This window comes from Aureobasidium namibiae (assembly GCF_000721765.1).
Source record: "Aureobasidium namibiae CBS 147.97 unplaced genomic scaffold scaffold_7, whole genome shotgun sequence".
Taxonomy (NCBI): domain Eukaryota; kingdom Fungi; phylum Ascomycota; class Dothideomycetes; order Dothideales; family Saccotheciaceae; genus Aureobasidium; species Aureobasidium namibiae.
The window spans coordinates 536,546-560,983 of NW_013581202.1; the positions used below are offsets into that span (position 1 = coordinate 536,546).

The 24,438-nt window shown below is 51.0% G+C and overlaps 14 protein-coding genes across 14 annotated transcripts; 6 read left to right on the forward strand and 8 right to left on the reverse strand.

Moving 5' to 3' along the window:
* Positions 1–615: 615 nt before the first annotated feature.
* M436DRAFT_44982 (mitochondrial carrier) lies at positions 616–1,573 on the reverse strand (the record flags this gene model as incomplete). The annotated part of the gene is made up of 2 exons (XM_013572501.1): positions 616–1,457; positions 1,537–1,573. 2 exons carry the CDS (start codon positions 1,571–1,573, stop codon positions 616–618), a joined length of 879 nt encoding a protein of 292 aa, XP_013427955.1.
* Positions 1,574–2,137: 564 nt separating this feature from the next.
* Positions 2,138–3,551, reverse strand: M436DRAFT_45732 (TIM44 subunit of mitochondria import inner membrane translocase; the record flags this gene model as incomplete). The annotated part of the gene is made up of 2 exons (XM_013572630.1): positions 2,138–2,813; positions 2,866–3,551. 2 exons carry the CDS (start codon positions 3,549–3,551, stop codon positions 2,138–2,140), a joined length of 1,362 nt encoding a protein of 453 aa, XP_013428084.1.
* An 833-nt stretch (positions 3,552–4,384) lies between these two features.
* On the forward strand, positions 4,385–4,786 carry M436DRAFT_17788 (translational machinery component; the record flags this gene model as incomplete). Its single annotated transcript, XM_013572395.2, has 1 exon — positions 4,385–4,786. A coding segment is annotated over one exon (402 nt), but the record flags the coding sequence as incomplete, so codon positions are not given.
* A 258-nt stretch (positions 4,787–5,044) lies between these two features.
* On the reverse strand, positions 5,045–6,170 carry M436DRAFT_72268 (uncharacterized protein; the record flags this gene model as incomplete). Its single annotated transcript, XM_013572748.1, has 2 exons — positions 5,045–5,096; positions 5,149–6,170. 2 exons carry the CDS (start codon positions 6,168–6,170, stop codon positions 5,045–5,047), a joined length of 1,074 nt encoding a protein of 357 aa, XP_013428202.1.
* Positions 6,171–6,406: 236 nt separating this feature from the next.
* Positions 6,407–7,131, forward strand: M436DRAFT_81290 (uncharacterized protein; the record flags this gene model as incomplete). Its single annotated transcript, XM_013572829.1, has 3 exons — positions 6,407–6,420; positions 6,472–6,612; positions 6,702–7,131. The coding sequence occupies 3 exons, from the start codon at positions 6,407–6,409 to the stop codon at positions 7,129–7,131; spliced, it is 585 nt and encodes a 194-aa protein (XP_013428283.1).
* Positions 7,132–7,745: 614 nt separating this feature from the next.
* On the forward strand, positions 7,746–8,949 carry M436DRAFT_63225 (uncharacterized protein; the record flags this gene model as incomplete). Its single annotated transcript, XM_013572668.1, has 3 exons — positions 7,746–7,802; positions 8,163–8,408; positions 8,473–8,949. 3 exons carry the CDS (start codon positions 7,746–7,748, stop codon positions 8,947–8,949), a joined length of 780 nt encoding a protein of 259 aa, XP_013428122.1.
* Positions 8,950–9,132: 183 nt separating this feature from the next.
* M436DRAFT_45263 (chord-domain-containing protein) lies at positions 9,133–10,175 on the reverse strand (the record flags this gene model as incomplete). Its single annotated transcript, XM_013572548.1, has 3 exons — positions 9,133–9,962; positions 10,017–10,041; positions 10,095–10,175. 3 exons carry the CDS (start codon positions 10,173–10,175, stop codon positions 9,133–9,135), a joined length of 936 nt encoding a protein of 311 aa, XP_013428002.1.
* A 486-nt stretch (positions 10,176–10,661) lies between these two features.
* M436DRAFT_45648 (uncharacterized protein) lies at positions 10,662–11,915 on the forward strand (the record flags this gene model as incomplete). Its single annotated transcript, XM_013572617.1, has 1 exon — positions 10,662–11,915. A coding segment is annotated over one exon (1,254 nt), but the record flags the coding sequence as incomplete, so codon positions are not given.
* A 1,329-nt stretch (positions 11,916–13,244) lies between these two features.
* M436DRAFT_72272 (uncharacterized protein) lies at positions 13,245–13,748 on the reverse strand (the record flags this gene model as incomplete). The annotated part of the gene is made up of 1 exon (XM_013572749.1): positions 13,245–13,748. One exon carries the CDS (start codon positions 13,746–13,748, stop codon positions 13,245–13,247), a length of 504 nt encoding a protein of 167 aa, XP_013428203.1.
* A 1,276-nt stretch (positions 13,749–15,024) lies between these two features.
* M436DRAFT_44906 (uncharacterized protein) lies at positions 15,025–15,886 on the reverse strand (the record flags this gene model as incomplete). Its single annotated transcript, XM_013572484.1, has 3 exons — positions 15,025–15,333; positions 15,381–15,803; positions 15,857–15,886. 3 exons carry the CDS (start codon positions 15,884–15,886, stop codon positions 15,025–15,027), a joined length of 762 nt encoding a protein of 253 aa, XP_013427938.1.
* A 992-nt stretch (positions 15,887–16,878) lies between these two features.
* M436DRAFT_72273 (uncharacterized protein) lies at positions 16,879–19,852 on the reverse strand (the record flags this gene model as incomplete). Its single annotated transcript, XM_013572750.1, has 2 exons — positions 16,879–18,512; positions 18,565–19,852. 2 exons carry the CDS (start codon positions 19,850–19,852, stop codon positions 16,879–16,881), a joined length of 2,922 nt encoding a protein of 973 aa, XP_013428204.1.
* A 599-nt stretch (positions 19,853–20,451) lies between these two features.
* M436DRAFT_45226 (kinetochore protein Spc25) lies at positions 20,452–21,302 on the forward strand (the record flags this gene model as incomplete). The annotated part of the gene is made up of 2 exons (XM_013572537.1): positions 20,452–20,695; positions 20,755–21,302. 2 exons carry the CDS (start codon positions 20,452–20,454, stop codon positions 21,300–21,302), a joined length of 792 nt encoding a protein of 263 aa, XP_013427991.1.
* A 207-nt stretch (positions 21,303–21,509) lies between these two features.
* On the forward strand, positions 21,510–21,951 carry M436DRAFT_81297 (uncharacterized protein; the record flags this gene model as incomplete). The annotated part of the gene is made up of 3 exons (XM_013572830.1): positions 21,510–21,584; positions 21,709–21,786; positions 21,889–21,951. 3 exons carry the CDS (start codon positions 21,510–21,512, stop codon positions 21,949–21,951), a joined length of 216 nt encoding a protein of 71 aa, XP_013428284.1.
* A 291-nt stretch (positions 21,952–22,242) lies between these two features.
* M436DRAFT_81298 (uncharacterized protein) lies at positions 22,243–24,050 on the reverse strand (the record flags this gene model as incomplete). The annotated part of the gene is made up of 3 exons (XM_013572831.1): positions 22,243–23,011; positions 23,060–23,465; positions 23,516–24,050. The coding sequence occupies 3 exons, from the start codon at positions 24,048–24,050 to the stop codon at positions 22,243–22,245; spliced, it is 1,710 nt and encodes a 569-aa protein (XP_013428285.1).
* Between the last annotated feature and the right edge of the window lie 388 nt (positions 24,051–24,438).

Sequence of the window (24,438 nt, forward strand, 5' to 3'; positions counted from 1 at the left end):
CAATCTTGGAGGGTTGAATACGCTGGCCCACGCAAATCGTCCAGAATCTGCTCCACCTCTCTCGACGCTTTGCTACAGATACAGGAAACACAACGGGCCCGGTCAGCACACCTGCTGCTCCACCGCCCACTCATTCTCGCGCCGTCTCTGCAGGAAATACATGCATGTGCCTATGAAGATACCACAAGCTGACACGAGGGTGTGCTATGCACCATTCGAACAAAGACACTACGCACGTAGCAGCTTGATCATTCATACATCTGTCACATTACAGATCGAGCTTGCTAGATGTACGACATCACTACTTTAGTGAACAACCACCAGCATGTCCTTTTGTTCACAAAAGTGAGCAACCAGATCACACCTGACCTGCTTGTAAACATGCTTTGGCGAGATGTATGTCGATCACGAAGATTCGGCGAGTGAACATGTTTGTCAGAATGCTTGATAATCCGCATGCATGAACAACGGTTCATCTGGGCAAGATTGTCCTCTCCAGATCTCCGAGAAGGATGAATAACAGGGTTCGTTATTGCAGGCGCCTTCACCGTCTTTCTGGCTCAAAATGGCTTGCCCAGTCTTGCTTGCTCTCCTTCGATCGACGCGACGTACGCTCTACGTGACGATCTTGTCCTCTGCCCTACGGATCAACTCTTCATACACCGTCCATGCCAATGCAGAGCTAATGGCTTTCCTGGCCATTCTGATGCCTAGTCCATCGAATAGACACATAGCACCTTCTTCGGTAATCATCTTTTTCGCGGCGCTGATTGCATTCTTGTATCTCTCAGGCTGCAGCTGCAACCTTGTCTTGACGGCGTCGAAGGGGTTTGTGACAGCCGTCGCCGTGGCGGCAGCTAGGACTCCAGAACCAAAGTTCGCAAGCGGTGCAGCGATGTTCAAATGGCCGAACAACGAGACCTTGCTTTGTTCGTAGAAAAGAACGTAGAGACCAGCATACGGAGCATCCCTGATAGCCGTTGCCCCAAAGCCCGCAAAGAATCCTTTTGCTCCGGTTGTCTTGAAAATATCTTTTGCGGCTGAGGCTAACGAGGTATAGGCGTACAGACTGCTCTCGTACCTCACCTTCAGAACCGTGACTGGACTCATGACGAAGCCAGCCAATGCTCTTGCAGCAGCGCCTGTAGCCAGATTCGCAGTATTACTGAGACGTGTTTTTGACTTTCCATCCGCGCCTAATGTCGTCGTTGATGTCGCCCGTCGCAATTGGTTCAGCATGCCAAAGTACAAAGCCGAGCCTGCGCCTGTTCGGATGACTGAGGGTGTGGTGCCGCGCCATAGTGATCGTATCGGTGAGGGGCCAGCGAGGATGTTCTTGAGTGCGACTGAGAGTGATGCGCCGGAGGATTGTTGGACGCGAGTTTTGAGGAGGTCGGCGGGTTGCAGGAGGAAAGCGCTCGTCACGCCGGAGCCCAAGCCGGCTGCGAAGTGGAATGCTATGGGTTCACATCAGTCTCTGTATGCAAGTGAAGTACAGTCCGTGTAACAGGTAAAGGTGACAGATTCGAAGCTTACCCGCCGACGACTTGTGTTTCTGGCCGCCATTTGTCATGTCCTTGTCTTGATATATACAATTCTGAAAATAAAGAATGATTCCGAGAGATTCCTTCAAGGCGTCGAGTACATGTTTGTAACTGTTCGAGTGAATGCGTCGCTTGTTAGAGCTATGGTATGGATGGACTCGTCAGAAAGTGAGATGGCTTCTGGACAAAGTTAACGTCATTGACTCGGTTGTTCCTTCCGAGGTCCCGAGCTGTTTGCTTCAAGCATGACTCGGACTTTAGTCCGTCTAGATCAATACCATCAGATCGAAATAATTGCCAAGTCAGATTGTGAGGACGAGGACTTGAGACATTGAGATAAAACTGAATACATCAAAAGCGTAAATGTATAATACAGGAGTAGTTGCATGAAAATGCTTAAAGTACACGAGGATATTCTCCTTTGACCGGAAAGAAGGTTCGACAGGTCCCTGAGACGACAACGCTTTTTTAGTATGGGAGAGTGTGGACCAGAGAGAACGCCGTGACAAAGAGCTCATACAAGAAGACTCGATCCAAGGGGAAATGCAGAAAGTGGTGTCTTGCGGAAAACATGAAGAGTAGAGGTTATGAGCTTAGATGTACTCTCTTGCGCTCTTTTGGAGTTCAATCAGTCTCCATCCGCGAGTTTCGGGGTTGTGTACGTCCTCGGGAAGTCTGGTCACTCCGATGGCGTATGTGACTTGTTGGACCTTGTCTTCCATACCAGAAGCCAGTTGGCCAGTCTTCTTGTTCTTGTAGACGTGCACCTCCTGAGTACGGCACATGATGACAAAGACGGGAATGTCACCAGGCTCAAGCAGGCGTGCGTTGAGTACGTCGACATTGCGGATATCCAGGATGCGACCATCGGATACGAGACCATGCTGGGTGTATTGTTGCATCAGAGCGGCGTAGACCTGGTATTGTGCTGCGCTCAACCACTGCTTGAGTACCTCGGTATCGCCCTTGACGTAGGCGTCAAGGACTTCAGGAAGAATGTACTCGCGCATCTCTTGCAACCAAGGCTCCATTTGGAAGCTGGGATCCATTTCGCGGAACTTCTTGATGACCTTGGCTGTCTCGTTCTCGGCGAAGAAGCCAGCCACGCGGTCGCTGATACTGCGGGCAGTAGAAATCAGAGGGTTTTCGGACTCGGCGTAGGTGTTCTTGAAAGCGAAGAGGCGTTGCATCGTCTTACTGCTGTCGCGGAACTCGCGCCATGATTCTTTCCAGGCTGCATCCTTGTGAACGGTCACGTTGACTCCAGCACTGCAACAATGTGTTAGTATGAATAAAAGATGTAGGCACGGACGGCACTCACTCGGGATCCTCGACCAAGGGCTCGCCTGAAGGTCTGCGACCCTCGGCGATGTCTTTAGCTTCTCTTGCTTCTCTGCGCTTTCTACGCTCCTCCTTCTCGACCCAACCACCGTAGCGCATAGAGCTACCGTCATCGATGACCTCCTTGACGTTCTTGAATGCTTCGGTCTCTCTAACAGGACGAGTGGCTTTCTCAAGACCCGAACCGACTGCGCCAGCACCGTATCTGATGCCCTTGACGACGTTGGTGTCCCATGTCCAGGCAGCACTCTTGCCAATGGCTCCAGCGGTAGTCTTGATTGTGCTTCCAGCAGCGGACGAAAGAGCACCGGTACTCTTCTCGTATGCGGCGCGAGCCTTTTGAACGTTGGGGTTCTCGGTGAAGTCGTGAATGCTACCAGACAATTGCTTGGTACCTTCGTTCCACTCCTTGCTCTCCTTGAACTCGGTTTGCAACGTCTCGGTGAAGACTTGCCATGGAGTCTTGTTACCGTGCTTTGGTGGTGGAGGCTTGTTGTCCTTCTTTTCCTTCTTCTCGGCACCCTCAGCTTCGCCTTCAGCAGCTTCGCCCTCGGCCTCGCCATCTTCTTTCTTCTCCTTCTTGGGTGCGTCCTGATCAGGGTCGGGAACATAGGCACCGGCGTCACGAGCGGCAGTAGCTTGGTAGATCCTCTCGGCCTCGCTCATGTGTTCCTCGGCCTTCTTTGCTTTTTGAGCAGGCTCAGACTTTGTTTCCGCATCTTTTGACTGCTTAGCGGCAGGCTCTGGCTTTGGCGTCTCTTCCTTGGGAGCAGAACCTTGAGCAGCGCGTTGACGCTTGCGCTCAGCCTGCATCTCCTTGAAAGAGACTGAGCGCACAAAGGTGGTGGCGACAGAGGCAGGGAGGAAAGGCGATGACAACCTTGACGGAGTAGAGGCGACTGAGGAGATCAAGGGCGAGTTTGCGGCATTGGAGCGGTTCAAGACATGTGTGGATATCCGGCGGTACGCAGCGGTGCGGCCGTGGAAGGCGGGCGCATTGCGGGCGACATTTGCGGAGGCTCTAGGCAAGAGCACTTGTCGACTTAACGAGGTCATGCTGTGGTGTGTGGTGGATGAGAGGCAAGAGAGCGAGAGGCCGTTCTTGTCACAAACTCGCCGCCCGCGCTTTCGCTGGTGGCCGAATGTTCGAGCTCAAAAAAGACGCACAGGCCACCGACTTCCGCCGCGTCTCCTCCGTCGGCCGTCCTCGATCCAAGAAATTCGACCTGCTAAGCAGCTGTCACCACGCCCCGAACTGCCTGTCGCCAATCATTCACACATCCAACATGAACGTCTTCCGACCACTGGCCAGACTGGCCGCCCGCCCTTCATCAATCATACCCTCACCGTTCAGTCGCGCCATCTCATCAACGCCATTGCCCGCCGCACCTATCACATCCAGACGAGGAGGCACCCTCGAACTCGGCGACTGGATCGGTCGTTTGGGAGACAACTCAAATGGTCCTCCAGGAATCGACGCCATCGATATTGGCCCTCCCCAACCGCATCGCATGCACGTCTATGCGACAAAGCACAACACCCACATCACCTTCACCCAACCTCCGAAAAAGGATCCCGCGAACCCCGGCAAGCAAGTCGATGTCCTCATGTCTCTCTCTGCTGGAAATATCGGTTTCAAAAAGGCTGGCCGCGGAAGTTACGATGCTGCATACCAACTCGCTGCTTTCGTCCTCAAGCAAATTCAAGAACGTGGTCTCATGCGCGACCTGCAAAGTCTAGAGGTTGTCATGCGTGGCTTTGGAAAGGGAAGAGAAGCTGTCACAAAGGCTTTGCTGGGTTCTGAAGGCTACCTGGTCAGGAATAAGATCAGTTCCGTCAAGGATGCTACCAGGCTCAAGTTTGGTGGTTCCAGAAGTCCCAAGCCCAGAAGATTGGGTTGATCGTCTTGTTCATCTTTCTCCTCAGGGAATTGCTTGTGGCTTTTCCATCTCTATGATTATCTCATGGCCACAAACGGTTTGGCACGGCGTTGGTTGGAAGGTCTTACGCCCCTTGTATATTAGTTTTGTACTAAACATCCTCGAATGTCGCATGCATGCACTGTATCAAAGTCATGCTGGTATCATTTGCGTCTATCATAGCGCGCACTAAACAAATTTTTGCTCGCTGTCATGAACATGCCGTTAACCCTGGTTGGTCTATCTGCCAGCACCTCCAGCACCGCCAGCGCCTCCCATGAAGTTCTTTGCCCTGTGACACTTGTCAGTAACGTGTTCTTCAGGTGATGTACGCCTCTACTCACATCTCAGCAATGTTGGGGTCGTTCATCAAGCTAGAGAGGTCGGGCATGCCGCCCTGGCCACCGGCACCGCCACCGCCGCCAAACTTGTCAGCCATCTCTCTGACGCGAGGGTTGCTCATCAGGTTGTTCATCATGTTGGGATCCTTCATCAGGTTCTGGGCCATCTGCTGCATCATAGGGTTCTGCATGAGACTGGCAAAATCGGGCATGCCGCCAGCACCACCTGCACCACCGCCACCAAACATGCCAGCAAGGGATGAAAGATCGGGCATGCCACCGGCACCACCAGCGGGAGCACCGCGGGAAGTCTCCTCGACACCGCCCTCCTCTTCAACTCTTCTTCTGGCAGTCTCATAACCACGCTTCATGGCATCACTGCCTCCATTACCCTCTGCGTCGATACCGGCCTTGTATGCGTCCATGCTGCCCTGAGCATCTCCAAGGGCGAAACGTGCGAGACCGAGTCTGCTCCAGGCCTTGGTGTACTTGGGGTCGGCAGCAGTAGCGAGTTCTGCATCGTTCTTGGCGGATTCGTGCTGACCAGCACCCGAGTAAGCGGCGGCGCGGTTTGAGAGGTAAATGGTGTTCAGGGGGGCAATCTCGAGGGCCTTGGTGTAGTAGTCGATGGCAGTGGCATAGTCCTTCTTCTGCATGGCGGCGTTTCCTTGAGCCTTGAGAGACTCGGATTCGCTAGTAGGAGCATTCGACTTCTCGTTGGCGCCCTTGGAAGAGCCAGTAGGAGTAGCAGGGCGGCCCTCCTTAGCACTGCTGGGACCTTCGGTGCTGGCAGTGCTCTTGCCCTTCAGCTTCTCGTACACTCCATAGATGCTGAGAAGGTTCTGTCCGCCCAGAGCCTGAGTCATGGCAGTCTTGTCGGTAGGATCGACATGGAATGCTTCGGCGATGCATGAAGTTGCAATCTCAATGGACTCCGAGTCATCAGATTGGAGAGTGCCATCCTTGAGGGAGGTGTTGAGGAAATCAATGATGGCCAGAGCCAGCTTTTTTCTTGAGTCGGACATGGTGTTGGTGGTGTGTGTAGTGAGGAATAGGGAGAGACGGTGGAGGTGGAGATAATAATGTCGAGGGCAGGTGGCCCAGAAGGTTCCAAAGTGGCAGGCGACAACAATGCGCAGTTTCCCTTGGCATTTCGCGGGGTTCAAGGCCGTGGTGGGGCAGGAACGAGTCGGTGACGACCCTTCTGAATTAAAGTCGTTTCGTCCTGTTCCTGAATACCCAATACATCTGAATCATCACCATGTTCAAGAAAGAGTCAGTCTGTCAGATACATCGCTTCTAGGCATAAAGATTGACTCCAAGCAGTTTGACACCCGGCGCCAAAAGCAAGGTCAAGTCGTCGGCCCAGCGCGCCATTCGCGCAAAGGCCATTGAGACCTATCCCCGCCTCGAGCCTTATATGGATGAGATCATGCCAAAGAAGGAGCAGATTGATCTCGTCAAGGTGTATGTGCATTCCTGGAAGGAGTCGACTCCAGACATCAACCACCAAGCATCCATTTTGCGTGTGCAAATACTAATAACGTCGTCAACAGACCCGACCGCGTCTCCCTCTACGTCCTCGGTTCCACCCCTCTCTTCTGGCAACATATGGACGACCCTCTTATACCTCACCTCTCCCTCGTCCACAAGTACCCTCAATGCTTTGACAGGATACGAATCGATCGTGGCGCCATCCGTTTCGTTTTGTCAGGTGCTGCTCTCATGGTACCTGGTCTCACATCTCCCGGTGGCCGCCTGCCCGATCCTTCAGTCAGTGAGGATGATAAAGAGGCCAACGATGGTTACGGAGGAAAAGAGTTGCAAGCGGGTGATATCGTAGTTGTAGAGGCAGAAGGTAAAGAGAGTGCCTGCCTGGTCGGTGTTTTGAAGATGAGCACCAAGGACATGAAGGAGAAGAAGAAGGGCGTTGGTCTCGAGAATGGCCATTACCTTGGTGACGGCTTGTGGAACCTGTCTCTTTAAGAGCCAAGTTTTCGATTTGATTGCATAAGATACCTAGGCTAAAAGTTGGAGCATCGAGTTCGCGTTGGATAGACGTTTGATCCATATTGTGACTGTTATAGAGCGATGAGATTATGACTTACTGCCTGTGCTGTCGTGTGGTGGCCTCTCCGTGTGTGAACATAGACCATTGTGGTTTTCTACAAAGAGTCCGACGCTGTAGATCTTGGTGGGAGAGAGCAGTCAATGATGGTCCTTGAGTTTGCTTCACAGCAGCGTGTTCTCTGCTTTACCGCTATAACTAACGTTATCCAAGTGGAGCTCAGGAACAGACTCCCAATATATGCGTAGTTTGTAGTCCGCTGGTAATGTTTCGAGCAAGCTATTGCCGCCTTCATTCTTCGTCAAATCTCATCCCAGCAACGCCCAACCCGCTCTTTTCTGAAAAGCGTCAAGTCCAAAGCCCAAACAACATCGCATCGACACCTCCAACCACAATCACATCAACCATCAACTCCAAACGAAGCGCATTCTCCAAGACAAAATTACACCGCGAAACCGAAAAGAGTGAACCCTAGAACGACGCGATCTTCGGAGTTCCACGTTTTCACGGTCCGGGAGAGGATTGAGAAACCATGGACAACTTTGCCAGCGAGACTGACAGCGACTACACCAGTTATTGGCGGGATTGGGTAAGTGATCTCTCATTGTAATCATATCTTCGTTTCCTCGTCGTCACTTCGCGCAAAAGACAAGATATCGGCAAAGACCCCTCGTGCGGTGTGTGAGCGGTGAACGGTCAGCGCTGCACCTGAAAGTCGTGGAGAGCCCGCCCTGTCGTGCACGAGAAGTTTGTACGACCGCGGTCCTGCACACATCGATATGGTTTGATTCCTGGCCGTCAGGCTCTCCATGAGAGCACTATGACTCTGCAAGAAAGTGCTGTTTCGCACATTGCGCAGGATCATTCCCACATTTCTCAGCACAGTCTTGACACTTTCCTTGCACCACGTTTCGTTTCCATCAGAAGACCTGACTTTTGCCCAATACAGTTCGTCTCATCTCGCGGTAATGAGTACTATTGCGAGATCGACGAAGACTACCTGACCGATCGCTTCAACCTCACTGGTCTTAACACGGAAGTTCAATACTACCAATACGCGCTTGATCTGGTGACCGATGTCTTTGACATGGAGGTCGACGACGACATGCGTGAGCAGATTGAGAAGAGCGCCAGACACCTCTACGGACTTGTGCATGCACGCTACATCGTGACGACTAGAGGTCTCGCAAAGATGGTGAGTTTTATCCGAAAGCATCAGCCATAGGAATGAATGGTCGACTGACGATCGATCTCGAAAGCTCGACAAGTACAAGTCCGGTACGTTCGGTAAGTGTCCTCGCGTCATCTGCGACCAACAACATCTTCTGCCCATGGGTCTACATGACGTCCCGGGCACCTCAACCGTGAAACTCTACTGCGCCAAATGCGAGGATATCTACAACCCCAAATCATCTCGTCACAACGCCATCGATGGAGCATACTTTGGCACTTCTTTCCACAACATCCTCTTCCAGGTCTACCCAGCAATGCTTCCGCCCAAGACTCAGAGACGCTATGAACCCCGTATCTATGGTTTCAGGGTTCATGCCGCAGCTGCGTTGATGAGATGGCAGGAAGAGAAGAGGGAGGAGATGAAGGACAGACTCAGGAAGGGAGGTCTGGAGACCGGCTTCGAAGAGGAAGACGAAGAATTGGAGGAGGACAGTGACGAGGGTGATGAGAGCAAGGATGGCATCGATGACATGTTTGAGGCTCCTGCTGCTACCGTCCAGTAGGAATGGGGAAGGTAAAGGAGGGCTGAGCTTGATTCTCTTTTTCTTTTCTTTCGATGCCTTCTCTTGGATGAGAGGGGTTTGTGTTACTCTTGCATCGTTCTGGTGCATCGCTGCAGAGTGCAGTATTTTACATTGCTTCCAACCATGCTACTCTTCTTGCTTCCAATATCTCAATGTCCTTGTCTATGCCCTTCCGGCACGACCCATCTGGATAATCTCGCCAGTGTGTTTCTCATCACCTCGCAGAACCGGCCACGAAGCACCGTCTGCTTTGACAAGCCTTAACTCCAGCTTGGTTCCCATGATGCTGAACTCGCTCTTTTCCTTGTCAATGGTACCGAAAAGCGGCACGACCTGTTGGAACCTCTTGCGGTCGCTCGTCCTCAGATCCAAGTCGACCGCCTTGTCTTGGAACTCGACCTTCGAAATGGTCTTGTCAATCTTCTTCAAGTACAAACTTGCCATGACCTTGTCGGGTGTCTGGTAGAAGTCATGTCTCACACTCTCCAGCTTCTCCTCTCCTTCGTCTTTCTTTGCACCCACGAACAAGTGGCGCGACTTCGTCTTGCAACCAGGGATACGGAGGAACTCGTCAAACTCTAGGACGCGGCGTTTGCAGCATGACCAGCCCTTGCTACCTTCGTGGAAGATGGGGGCACCAGGATGATGCTGACAGTTTTCGTCGTCGCTGCGAGGTGCGCCTTTGTGCGTTGTACCACAAGCCTTACGCTTGCATGTTGCGTTGTCCGGGACTGTAGCGTTTGGGTCGTCGTCTTCGTCTTCTGGGGGTGCGGGCGAAGAGGGTGGTTGCGGGGCTTGGGCTGTGGGTGCGCGTCCAGGTGCTGCTGGCTCGGAAGGAGTTACAGTAGATGCGGGCGCGGGAGCATCAGCGGGAGCGGCTTTTGGTTCTTCGACGGGTGTGTCGTCGACGGTGCTGTGTCTGCCGGTTGTGCAAGGAGGGATGGTCATGAATTCGTCAAAGGTCAGAACGCGAGGTTTGCAGCATTTCCATCCTGTCGAGAGTTGTCAGGAGATTGCTCATGTGTAACCAGAATGACGGAGTTTACCCTTCTGGCCCTCGTGAAAGACTGGCTATAGCAAGGTTAGCTATATGCTGAAAGCACTCGGTAAACCGAATTGCGTACTGGACCGGGATGATAGACGCATTCTTCATTGTCGTCGGCGAATGTCTTGCCGCAGCCCTTGTGTACACACTTTCCAGGCATTTTGAATTTTGTGAGTAGGGCAGAAACGTGAATTGGACAGGTAATATTTGTCCATGCGAGATGCGAGCCAATTCTTGGAGCTTTCTAGAATGACGTTTTGTGCTGTGTCTTCGGCCAAGGAAGGTGCAGCCGAACATCCTTCGGCCGGTTGCGCTTACATCCAAAGCTCTGCCTTCTCACCAGCCTCCTCCGTTGAGCAGCACTCTTCCACTATCTGCTTGGTCTGGAGACGCTACGAGATTCGACTTCAGTTGTCTTCGTTGTCAGCTCAAAATCTCGTGAAGCTGTTCTAGAACCAATAGAGTCTTATACTGCCGTCTAGCAGTGTATCATGCTATGTCGTCAGCTCTGGCACATGCCAAAGGTAGGCATACAATCGTGCATGTACCTTAATGTCCAAGGGTTGGATCAAACTCGAGTCAACCATCTAGACATCATCGAGTTATGCCTACATTTCCCACTCCTCGACACGTCGAATAGTTAATTATGAGCTTGAACGCCATAGCGAAAGCTCCTTTCTCGCCAGAGAAGCTTGTCGTTTTCTGCGACGGCACTTGGTGTGGCCCGGAATATGGCACTCGTACCAACATCCAGCTACTGGCTGAGATGGCCGGCATTGACATGCATAACTCGAAAGGCTCACGAGAGATCAGTGATCCCTCACGGCAGCTTAGAGCCAAATACTTCAACGGGCTGAGATGCAACTACTTAACATATGCCTTTGGCGCGTCGGCGGACAACATTGGACAGCTATGTCTTGAACTGTACCGTTACATCGCGCGATACTACAAACAAGGAACAGATATATGGCTTTTTGGTCTAGCTAGAGGGGCCTATGCCTTGCGCTGTGTCATCGGCATGATCAACAACTGTGGCATCATCAAGGAACCGAGCGATGAGCTATGCGACCTGGTCCTCCAGACTTATACATCACCCCGCGAGAACGATAAGCCCTCGTCGGATCGCAGCAAGGACTTTCGCAGAAGGACTAGTTGGGATGCGGCCACACCTATCAAGATTATGGTCCTACTAGATACTATCGGCAGCATCGGTCATGGCTATAATTACCCTGGAACCAGACCTGCGTGTCCAACGCTTTGGGATGAGGTCGTTCCAGATGTAGTAGAGACAGTCTTCCATGCTTGCTCTATACACGATCGTCTGCCATTTCTCCAGCCATGTCTCGCGACCAAAGCATATCACAGCACTACGCCTCAGATATCCGAAACCTGGTTTCCCGGATGTCATTACGACATCGGAAGACAACACTGTCAAATCCTCCCTCAAGGCTTGTTCTTCCTTGTCCCAAGACTACTCACTGGTGTCGTAGAGCCGAACCATGTGCTCAGCAATGCTGTCTTGTGTTGGGTCCTGCAATCCGTTGTCCAGCAATCTCTGTCTCAGACCGTGTTTCAGGATCCACATTCGCGGATCAGTTTCCTGAAGAAATCGATTAGATCACCTGCTACCAGCACTGGCTCCGGCGATGTTTATTCGAACACACCTCTCTATGCGCCCTTCGGTCGCATACTGGCTCAACTTCCCATTATCCCTTCAATACTCGGCAGTTTATCATCCATGCTTCCGCTCAGAGATAGGAGAATACCCGACCAGGCAGCTAATATTGTTGACTTTGATACGTCAGGTCATTCGGACAATCAGACAAGTCTAGCGGAAATGGCTGGAGTGAACACTCGGAGATATCCCTCGAAAGCCTATGAAACTTGGAAGACATGGACGAAGCAGATTACTGCGGCCAAACATCGAAAAACTATATCGTGGGCTAACGATTCGGTCGTGGATTCCAACAATGCCTCAAAACTCCTCCAAATCGAGCCGAAACAGCCGGAAGCTTTCCACCTGCCTTCAGCAACCTGTGCGGGCACATACGACGATGATACCAGTATCGCGAGTACCCCTAGCCGACGTGACTCCGCAGATCCTCAGCCTCGACACCAGCGCTCCTCGTCCCTGCTCCAGAATATTGTTCTTACAGCTTCAGACGATGCCTTGATGAAAGCAGTCATCAATTCAAAAACCGAGCTTGTTCAAGACATGCTCAAACAAAAGGCTTCTGAACTAGCCTTTGACTTTGAATGGTTGAGCGACTTGATCGAGTTGGGCTACAGCGTAGAGGACATTGGACTAGCGCTTATCGAAGAGGAAATCGAGTCACCATGGCTTCTGGTATCAGGCGGCAACTTTGGCAAACGAGCTTTGAGGGTGTCGAAGAGATTGGAGCGCAGGAAGAAGTCAGGGGCTGTTCTCTGAAATGTGCTTGGATGTTATGACCAACCTTGTCGCTGTTTTGGATAACATGACGCGGCTTCCGACTTTGATCAACTTTTGGGACCTCGTTCGCTCTTGCTTTCTGCGCAACAATTTAGCTCGGAGCAGTGTGGATTCACTCGAGCTTCTCGACTTCTACCAATCCCTTGGCTTTCGCTTGACATCCGGTATTGCTGACAGATCCTGTCCCTCCTCTCCACTCTGTCTCCGTCAGTCATTTCTTTGTGAATCCTGCCAGCCTTCCACAAACTCTTTCGTCATCATGTTCGATCAGCACGATGACAAGCTCGGCTCAGAAAACACATCAGCCGCGATCAACAGGCTCCAAGAACAGGTCAGAGACGTCAACACAGCTCTCGTTGACTTGAATGCCTCGCATCGTGGAGATGCTTCACGAGGACGTGACTGTTCGTACTCCGCGCATAGAGGAACCCGACTCAACGCGTATCTTCTACAGCAACATGCTATCAGGCTTCCAACTCCATTTTGACGGCAGTACATTGCCTCTTGTGCGAAGGAAATTCTCTCAAGCTCCGTCGGCGTGACTTGCTGGTCAGCTTCCCCGATGATCACATTCGTCAATTTGCGACGAACGCTGGGATGAGAGACTGCATCCTGCGACTCGCCGATACATGCGAGGTCTGTGGTTGAAGTGCACGTTTCGACACCCTCCCCAGGTGAAAAGCCGTGGTATAGTCAATCAAGTGAATGGAAAGGTTGCTATTCAAACAAAAGCCTATGCAAGATTGTAATCACACATTGTATATAAAGAAAGCTCCTTTAACCAGACCATCCACCCATCCCATCCAAAACTCTATGATCGTTCCAATATTGTTGCTCCTGGTCCATTGAGATCGTGTCTCCAAAATACATCCATTGCTGCTGAGCTGCTGTAGTCTGTTGGACTTGGCTGTTTGACCATGCGATGTCCAGATCGGCATATTGTTGAACCGGTAATAGAGATTCGTCGTCAGTCATCGTAAAAGTGTCGTTAATGCCCATATCGTTCATGTCTTGGGTAAATGTAGAAGGTGGGGTCGGAGGAAGTATGGGCTGATTGATGACAGTCGGTTCGCTGGAGGCAGAACGTCTGCTCTGCCATCGCAGGAAAACCTGCTCCATGGCGCCCTGGAAGACTTGTCTAGCAAAGTCTTCAATCTGGTCGTGTTGCTGGGCGTCCCAAGAATGCATGTTTGCGCTAGCGATACTCGTCACTATGGCGTGTCCCTCACGTGTGCAGAAGTCTCGGAAGGCGGAAAGCTCGGCGGAGAGTGTAGTGTCCATGACTGTCGTGTATAAGTAAGGTGTCACAAGTTCTTTGGTTGGGGTCAGGCTTACAAGGTGACTCTGGCTTCTTTGCTCCAGGGAACAGAATTGTGAACATCGAGTACCAGCTGTCTTGCACCGACTTGCTTGTGCCACGACGCTTGAGCTTTCGCATGGTAGCCTTGTCGATACCTTCAAGACATCGTTCTGGAACGGTCTGACATGTACCTTCTCTTACATGCTTGTCTCTAGCTTCTGTGTTGTTGCGGAAGACTGCGTAGCACTTGGGGCAGTGGATGGGTATAGTATGCATACGTTCGAGGTGTTGCCTAAGCATGTCAGTATTGGCTTTGTGTTGATTCGTTCATTCCACATACTTGACACGAGATATGCCTTTGAGGACATATGTATAGCACTTTTCGTGCTTGAGCGGGTCGAATTTGACAAACGGACATGCCAATGGAGGAAGGTCTTCATCAGATCGGGAAGCCCTAATCTTCCGTTTGGGAGTCTTGTCATCCTCGTTGCCATCGTCATCTTCTCCTTCAGTGTTACGTCGTCGCTTACCTCCCGCGGAAGGTAGAGAAAAGCCTCTCGAACCAAAGCCGTTAGACGCAGGATGACCGTCAAAGCTAGATGGATAGCTAGAGTTCGATGACTCTTGTTCACTGTTCCCCGGTGCGTGCTGACGAGACGAGATGTATGCCGTCAATAAGCACTGAACTATTGGTCCTAGCAGGGGTCGGAATACTGTGTCGCACTCGCTCAAATCGGTATCGAAATCAGTATCCATGTTCATATCGTCCGTGTCGGACTCGAACAACGAGTCTGCGTATGTGTCTGAGCTATACGCAGGCGACGGCTGCTCCATCTCATCTGGAGATGATGGCACACCGATCATAAGGTATGGTGAGTGTGTATCGTCCATGAAGTCTGTGGAGGTGTCCATCATCTCGATAGGATCACACATGTCATCTCCAGCGTCATGAGAAATCAGAATGGACGGAGGATTAGCATGTCCTCGAAAATTTCCCAGAAAAGAACCAGAAGTATAAGATGCCGGAGCTGACAACATAGGACTTTGTGCAATTTGTTGGAACAAATAGTTGGTGGGCTCGAAGCTCTCTTGTGCCTCTTCGGATGGACTCGCTGCGACATCACTATGCTCATTGTCTGACGAAGGTATCTTGCGGGATCGATGTTTTGCTGTGATCTTTCTACGTTTAGTCCTTTGCCGACTGAGGGCACCTGATAGCTGTACAGAATCCGGTGTACACTCCGATCTATCAGGTTATTAGTCGCTAGGATGACATGATTCGCTCCATTTGATGACATACTTGATCAGCAGCTCGGCTACTTGGGCCTCGTCGTATCTGTGTGTTCCTTCAAGATGAGCCTTGAAGTTGTCCTTCCGTGGCCAGATCTTGTCCTTCTTTTGGCAGGAAGGAGCAGCACATCGATAGTAGAACTTGGAAGTCTTCACGGTCAACACACTATGGCATGTCTTCTTGTGTCGTGCTAGGTCATGCGGGGACGCAAACCCGTTTTGATTGTCACATCCAGATACATCACACTTGAATGGACGAGTGTGTGTGAGCATGTGCTTTCTGTAGATAGTTAACAATGTTCGATGGAACGTTGTCAAGGTACTGACCTTCTGTCCGCGTTGTTGCTGAAGTAGCGACGCTTCTCTGACTCCTCGTAGCAGATTTCACAGTACTCCGAGATCTGGCTGTGTCTGATGGGTTCTGATGATGCGTTTTCCTCGTTCTCAGTACAGTGCGTGCCAGCATAGTACATGGAGCCATAACCACTATCGCTGATCGAAGGCTTGTTCCTAGCCTTGATCGCCGGTAGGGAATGCATGTCTTGCGAGGTACTGGCATAACACCAAGACAGCCATGCTTCTTCGTTCGTGGTAGACGGCACACTATGTGCTTCATGTCGAACACCCGAGTGTCTCCTTCCAGCGGAAGCTGCGATGGGCACTGGCAATGTGCTGGAACCTTGTTCAGTTGGCTGTGTGGACGGGAAGAGGTCGAAGTCTTGATTGAGACTATCTTCAGAGAAGTCCTAGTTGATCAATGGTTAGCATTTGTTTCCATTATCGAGTGATGGAAACTCACGTAGGGAATTGTTGAGCTGTGCCAGGCCATTCGAGAAGGTAGGATATATCAAAGTGATGATCCACAGATTGTAGTGATCTTTCGTAGTCAATCGTACTCTCTCTCTATATCGAGAGGTATAAATAGTGAAGGCAAAATGGGTAGAATGAAGTAGAAAGAGTTGGGTCGGTCAGAATGCGAGGAAAACATGGTGTTGGAGACAGGTCTGTCATATAGGTGTGTGCAACTGTAGGTGGATGACTCCTTCCTCACACATGCGCATCCGCACACTGGTGTGCTCACATAGCTAAGCCTTGCTACCTACCGATAGTGTCATAGCGCGGGGAAGGAAGCGCTCGGCGCGATTAGATCCTGATGCGTTTATGCCATAGCCGGGCCATAGCCCCCAGGATTCCTTCTCGGACACCGCCGAACGATGCGATTGACACTTGATACGCACGTTCAAACAAGCAATCGAAAGACGATGGAAAGCAAAGAACCTCTATGATCACTCCGGCTTGGCTCCAATTTGTTCGAGAAGCCGTCCAATCACTCGAATGATCGCCGGCACACGTGTGCCGTGTGCTCCATCATCCTCATATGCAAAGCCATGTCACACGTACAGCCATGGAAACGCGCACCTCCATCAACAAGAAGTTTATCGAGGTTGATGGTATCTGTATGTCTGTGAACTCTTCTACTACCTGAGAAGAACTATTCATTGCGATGGTTGCGATTCGCCTATATTCTGTTGTGAGAGAGACGTTAGCACATGGGGAAGATGGCACATGATGGTTCGACTGCGGTTTCGACTGCGGGCCAAGCCTCGATGACAGCACACTTGTTTCTGCTGCGCCAACCTCCATCGAACCTTCCAATGCGGTTATCGGCACCTCAGGATTCGCGCCATGCGTCTGATCGTGGATATGTACACAGAACCAGGATGCTGGAGTCAACAAGTTCAGGCACATGACTGCGGGAATACGTTTCGACTATACAGATCTGGAAGTATACAGCGACGCGGAAGGATTTCCGATCTCCTCCTAGAACCCGACGACTCTTCGTTTCTTCTTTGCCGGCTTTCCACCAAACTTCCCTGGCTGAATCTGGCTAGTGAACATGTTTGGCGCAGCTTGGGAGCTCGCTAACAGCTGGGTGCCCTGACTTGCCGCTCTGGCAGAGTGAGGCACATTCGGTGCTTCGCTTCTAGAAGGTGTCATGAATGCAGGCTGACTCGCACTTACGATGCCGGGGACTTGGCTATTCGCGAGACTCATGGCAGATGCTTTTTGCGCTTCACGCCTCTGCTTGTCCAACAACTTCTCGGCGCGGCGTTTCAATCTCGCTCTCTCTCTCGGCGTCAGATCCTCGTCTTCTTCCTCGGCCTTTTTCTCCTGCTCTCGCTGGACTGCAAGCCAATCGTATTTCTCTGGGTTCCTGCCAAGGCTCCAATGCGCGAGTGTGTTGGTCAGACCTTTAGGCAGCGGACTTGGTGTGGGTTTGTCTGGAGCGAATGTGGTGTACCGTTGCAGGCGTGCGAATTCGGGGGATACTAGAGTCGATGGATGGCTAGACAATGACGTGACTGTAGTCATCGACGGTGTAGCTGTTGGTGACGGTGTTGGCAGAGATGATTGAGGGAAGGAGTATGCCTCTTCAGTAGCTTGCGTCTCGGGTATCGTTTCCTCGTTTGGCTCTACCGGTGGCTGCCTGAGGACATGACTTGCCAGACAAAGTCCAGCGGCAATTCTTCGTGCCAGTTGTTCCTTGACAAGTCGTACTCTTCCAGGTACTGTTTGAGATAGTGGTGTAAGCCAGTGGGCCACAATGTTATCATAGATGGCCATGAGATCCATATTGCTGTCAGACCCAAGATTGAGGGAGGAGTAGCCAATACGCGCAAGTTGTAACCTCTGGTCAACATCCTCCATGTCTTCTCCATGTTCTGTCTTGGCGGAAACCAAGTCCTTGAATTCAGCAGCAGCTTGATCAATGTCAGGTACCAGGATTTGATCATCGAATACTTCTGACAGAAGCTTAGGGCCATCATAAGTGGGTTCAGGAGCCTGGAGAGCTGTTTCGATCCGCGAGAGTATACGCGAAAAGTCTTCTGTCTTTGAAGCAGCGCCAGTCGCTCGAGCGTGAGATAACTCGTATAGCATGGTCCAATCGTCTCGAGTTGATTTCCGCGGATCAGCATGAGAGGATACTATAACATCTTGATCTTCTTGGGTGTTCCCTAGTCCTTGATTGACCAGAGACTGTGCGACAAAACCAGTCTCTTGTAGACGAGGATGACTTTGTACAAGCCTTCCGCGCCAATCGGGAGGCGCGACCTCGGGAGATGATGATTTGAGCACTGTGCTTGGTGTTGCATAATAGAGCTTTTGTACAACAGTCATATCACTGGCGATAGCAGTTCCAACGAAGAACCTCGTGGACAGATCTCGATAGATCTTTCCGGGTCCGGATGGCTGTTCATGGTGTACACTCTCTCCGTACTTCGCAGGCTGAATCTGGAAGGTTAAAGCTGCAGAGGAGGTTGTGGTAGGGATCTCAGGCAGAACCAGTTTAGTAGCATCTGCCACTTTCAGAAATCGAGGAGTTGACTCGTTCGGCGTAAAACGAAAGCTGGTTGCAAGTGGACTCAATGAAGACTTGATAAACACGATAACGTCTACAATTAATGGTCAGCATCTTTTTCAAGTCGATAGTAATGGTTACCGTACCGATATCGTCGACAAAATTAGACAAGCCAAGCCCAGTGTCCTCAGGATCTCTGAAGTGTCTGCACTGCATTACAATCTCAGCACCAGCAGTACTATAACTCTCTGGATCAAATTCGTCCAGACATTGCACACGTAGACAGAACAGCGATATTGAGGTCAGAACAAAGACAAGTGTTGGATCCAGTGGGTTTAGCATGATATCGAGAATCCAGTGAGGAGTTCCAGCAATCCCAAGGTCTGGAGACTGAAGCCTGACAGGTTTTGCTTGGATGTCGTAAATGCCCAAGCACCTTCTACTGGCAGTAATGATGGTCTGCACATTACCGGCCCACAATGCTCTACCCCACCCGTCGTCCAATAAAGTAGTAGTGGTCTCTTCGTCCGGGACAGCTTGATCGTTGGTAGCTCCACGACAAAGTTCAATCGTTTTGCCATGCTCAGATGGAATCTGTCTAAGACTGGAGTCCCAGACGTGCCAGGTACCGTATTGATCGACAGTGATAAACTGCTTCGAATACCAGTGGTTGAAGGCAACATGAGCAGGAGCAAGACCGCTGAACAAATCGAGGTTCAGATTACACAGCTGATCTGTATGGAAACGAGATGGTGTGCCAGTAAGAGAGTTCCACGAGGAGGCACGTTTTCTTGCAGCGACACGTATGATATGGACAGCAGTCGTGGTTCGAACTGCGAGAGTGCGAGCAAGATTGGAGTCCTCGTCGGCGTCTGCGAAACAAATCTGGCGGATGGGCTGAGGAGCATGCCAGGTACCAGATTCACCAGATATACGCGGAACATCGATCCAGACAGACTTGTTCCGCTCCCAACCATGTTTTTGAGGCTGGACTTGGACAAGTCGCAGGATGTGTGCGTGGTCAGCAGCAGGAAATGTGACAATGGTCATGGAACGCTTTGTGGCATGATCGGGCACACGACCAAAGGCCAAAAGGTGACCAGTGGTTGGATCATGGCGTGTGATAATCTTTTGGATCTCTTGCGATACAAGTGCAGGCTCGACAAGGAGATGGGCACTCGGAGCGATGGTCGGATCAAAGTGAAGGAGGTCGGCGATTTGACGGTTCAGGTGTACGCTCGGTTTTCCGGTGGGTATGGGATCTGGTCGCGATTGAGAGGGTTGCGGCTTGAAGACGAGTTGGGAGGTGCCGAGGGGCTCTAAGGTGGATGAAGACTCGAGTTTCCTGGGGAGCAGCCAGGTATGATCGTCTTGGCTGTATATGATTTGACCGAAGTGACCATATTTCAGGTCAGTGGTAGATTGGTCAGCCATGCGGCTTCTTCCTAGCTATGCGTGATAATGGGCCAGAGACAGATTGAATCATTGCCGGGAAGAAGGTGGTCGCGAAATCTTGTTGACTATGGGAGTTGAAGGATGTGGTGATGTACGTGATAGACGGCGGGTCAGATGTCTGGTAGTCGAGGCAGAAAAGTTGGCGAGAAATTCATGGTCAAAAACTTGTCGAGATCGAAGCGCGTCAGGACTTGACCGGCCTCTCGGATCGCTAGCCGGGGGCGTGCCAACCACGTGCTTGTATACTTTCTCGAAACAGACGGCCTTAGACTGTATATCTGTGAAGCAAGTGATGGCTTCACAAATCATCACTTGAGCGTGTCTTTGACTGTCAAAGTCTAGCTTATTACAACAGTTCAACAACTCGGTCATGGTGTGATGGGATAGATACAAGGGGTTTCCCTATCCTCACGCAGACCTGACGTAGTCCGTGCCCCCCAGCGGGGCCCTGGCAACGCAACCAGAGTTTGTGTTTACTCGCAATTCTCCAATTCTGCCAAGTTCGATACTCGCGCAACATCTCTCCAGTCCGTCTAGACCGCTCCGCATATCCAACATTCACAAACATGGCCGCCGTCATGAACACACCCAGCCGTACGCGCTTCGATGCCTCCTTCGGCGCAGGTGGTCTACGATGTCCCTACCTCACTCCCGATCCGCCCTCAATGGTCGACCAACTCCCTAGCATCAAGTTTGGTTTCGACGACCTGCGCGATCGCATGGCTCGCTTCACCCAACGGTTCGACCTTTTTATCGATCAAGGCCGCAAACGTGTACTTGAGGAGCGCAACCATTTCCGCATCAACATGTCCGAGATCCAAGGTCAGTCATGCTATACCACAACACACTGCTCAACACGCTGACAATCTTTTCCCGTATAGAATCCCAGAGATCGAGACGCAGAGAACTCGAAGACACATCCAACAAATCCATCGCACACCAAAACACTCTGGAAAAAGAAGCACAAGAACACGAAGAAATGCAACAACAAATCCAGGAACTCGACCTTCAACGACAGAACCACGAAGCTCACCGCGACGACCTCCGTTCTCAGATCTCATCACTACAAAAATCTATCCACGCGCGCCGCCAGGCTCAACATCACCATCAGCGACAACTGGACAATCAAGCACGCCACAATCGTCCAGAGTTGCAGTTCTGGGAGTCTCATCTTTGTATGCGGATTGAAGGTCTGGGTGTGGATGATAGAATCAAGTTTGTATACACACATGTGGATCAAAGGGATTGGGATCGTCAATGCGCGTTTGAGTTGAATATGGAGACCAAAGACTACCAGGTTGCAGCTGTGGAGCCGGCTTTGGATGATGAGGCTGTGGATGCTGTCGTCGAGCGATTGAACGAGTCGAGGGATCTAGCTGCTTTCCTCAAAGCGATGCGTGCCTTGTTCACTGCTACTATCAGGCACTGATTCACGTTTCTTCGCGTTACATGTTACGATTAATGAACTACCGATTTTGTTTCCTCCTAAACTCGAGTTTTGAGTTCTATTTGTCGTTCCAAATGTGTTGCCAAATCTTGTGGTCTGAAAGGTGACGCCCCGCCGGATCCAAACAACCACATCCGTCTCCATCAATCATCCATCTCGTCTCATCGCGACCACACAAGCCACAACACAATGCCTCCCACAGAAGACAAACGCAAAGCTGCGCGCGAGACCATCGACGTACTATACGAGATCTCCTCTTTGCTTGTACGTTTCCCCCAAGTCCGCTACAGGCTATTTGACGCGCCGGATGAGTGATGCATCGCCTCAGAATTCTATCCATAGGCTCGCTATACATTCAAAATCCGTACTAACATTGCGACATCTACAGAACACGAATTTGGATAGGCAGTCATTGTCCTACTGTGTCTCGCTCATCGAGAATGGTGTAAACCCAGATGCCTTGGCCGTGAGTATTTTCCCCGTTGACATTCATCATTGCTCTCTCATCTTGTTGCTTCTGTTTCCGACCGTCATGAGAATTGTTCAACTAACGTATCATCAACACAAGACCGTTATCAAAGACCTCCGAGAGCGCGATGGCGTTGCCACCGAACCTCGCGACAAGCAATAACTGCTCTTTTTCACCACTCGTCACTTTTCAAATTGTCCGGCTCACCTGCGCCAGTCCATGATACCCAGCTTGTTTTTCGCTCATGATCCTGCACCTGACAGCACCAAAAACAACTTTCGAACATTTATAAAGGCCTCCCCGTCATTCCGCTCCATGTGCGATGCCGTGATTTGAGTTACTTGTGATTGCAATATGAGCATCCTATTTGGTAAATACTGTCTACGCTAAGATGCTAATCATGATGTACGTTACGAGTACATTCGACAGTCAAAACCCACCAGGGGTGCTGACTTAGATCTCCGATTCTTCTTCCTGAGCTCTCAAAGACTTCTGCACAACCAATATCGTCCTCAACATCCTCACCATAGCGTCGGTATGCTGGAAGATGAGTAAGATCGAACTCCTGATCGCGAGTGCCACCATCCATTTCTTGGTTGCCAGCACATCGATGTCGTTATCATCGGCATTGTTGCACGCTGCTCCAGTGATAGTGGTACACCAGTAGAGTACCCCCACCATACTGTCCCAGCAGTTCGAGAGGTCGGTGCGGAGAAGGTGATCTCTGATCTGTATCACAATCTGACCCGGAAAACTGTGTGCTGTTGTCGAGAAAGGCATGTTGCAGTGGATGGCTGTGGCGTAGAGTAGAGCGCATAGTCGTATTGCTTCGTACACAGAGTCGTCTCGGGCATCGAGTAGCACGATTTGATCTACGGCTTTCTGCTTTTTCCTCTGCAATGCTTGTACCTCTAGCTCTGTGTATACTCTGCGCTCAGTCTTGGGGCCGAAAGTCGTACTGGGGGCGTCTGCGTCTAACACATCTTCGAGATCCATGACGGCTTGTGTAAGATCTCGAATCATGTTTATCAAGTCCAATGTCTCTTCATCGCAACGTTGCGTCCGAGCGAGGGTGTGATGGAGACCTGTGGGATAGTATAGAGGCGATTCGGGAACCGCAGACACGCGGTCTCGTGCCGCGGGTTCGGAAATGTAGCGAGCGTAGTCGAGGTACTGTTGTCGAGGGCGCCCCTCACGCATTACCGATACTTGGAAGGTTTGACTGAAACTTCAATCAGAACTAGTCTTTTGAGTGCGCTCGTCGACTTACATGGTGACCATGGCAGCCAAGAGACCATTGCCGCCCAGCTTCTCTAGGCCTCCCCTATATTCCACCATCGTGTGTAGTCCGTCTTGATGCCATTGTAATGCTTGATCACAAGCGACAATCATCTCGCCAAAGACTAGGTGGACGACTGAGACTATGTTCGCATCGCTGCAGCAAGTCTCTGGGTCAGAGAGACGCTCGCTGATCAACTGTACGGTCTGTTCTCTGACCGTGAGTGTTCGCACAGACTCGATCGAGTTTGCTGTCAGTCTGTGGGACTTAAAATCCATCTTCATCATGTCAAGGTACGCGGAGGAGATACACAATGTGCTGAGAAATGCTGCACGGCCAGCGAACAGCATCGGGACCCACCTCTTGCACATTGCCTGACTTGCGAAATACGTGGTGCCTGAACGACTTCGTCAGTCGATGCTGGCTCGAGAGGCTAGACATACATACAGTTGTGTTTCAGCATGGTGACATCAATGTTTTCTCCAACAAACTTTGGAGTCGCATTGAAGACGTCCAATTTTGCACCAATGCCTGCCAGTGGTGGGTTAAGAGAGGTGTATGGCGCCAGCGCCGTCGGCCCTGTGTCATACAGAGACTCCGCTTCCATCTCTTGATACATCGGAATGTTCAACGTTGTCTCTGGCGACGGTAGAGAAGAGTTGATTGCCGAGTCTCTAGCACGAGGCGATTGGCTTCTTGTTGTGGACGGACCCAACTTCTTCCTCATCTCAGGCGATACACTGGTTCTGGAGCGTCGCGAGGTATGTCGTACACGAGCATCGGTACTGTTTGGATTGCGTCGCTCCTTGGTGAGATAGTCATTCATGACTTGTATCCGGACGTTTCTCATCATCTCCTTGTCCTTGGACTGGTGTGGATTGGTGACCATGATCCATTTGAAGTTGGAGAGCTGTTGGTCATCGTCCTCGTTAGAAGTGGTGTCCCTCGGCGACAATGATCGTCTGGAGGATCTACTGGTCATCGTCAACAGCATGGATGTCTGTTGCTTGGGTGATTTGGTCGACTATCTGCGGCAGAGGGTGGTCTTTAAGCCCGTTCAAAAATTGCTGTTTGTTGTAGCACTGTCCTGAGGTCTAACACGGCATGGTGACCAGCGATGATATGTGGTATCGAGTAACTTTTTTTCCCAACTGCGATTAGCTCAGAGCCAACACTTATAAACAAAGAGCTGACAAGACAAGAAAAGAATACCATAACCAGAATTATAAAAAGGGAATCAAACAAACCTTGTAAGCTCGGGCGCAGTCAAGAGGCTGTGGGACATGTTTCTTAACTGCAGAAAGAAACGCAGTCATCGCAAAGGTAAAAAGGTCAACCCCGAAAGCGTTAGATGAAGCACCTCAGGCTAC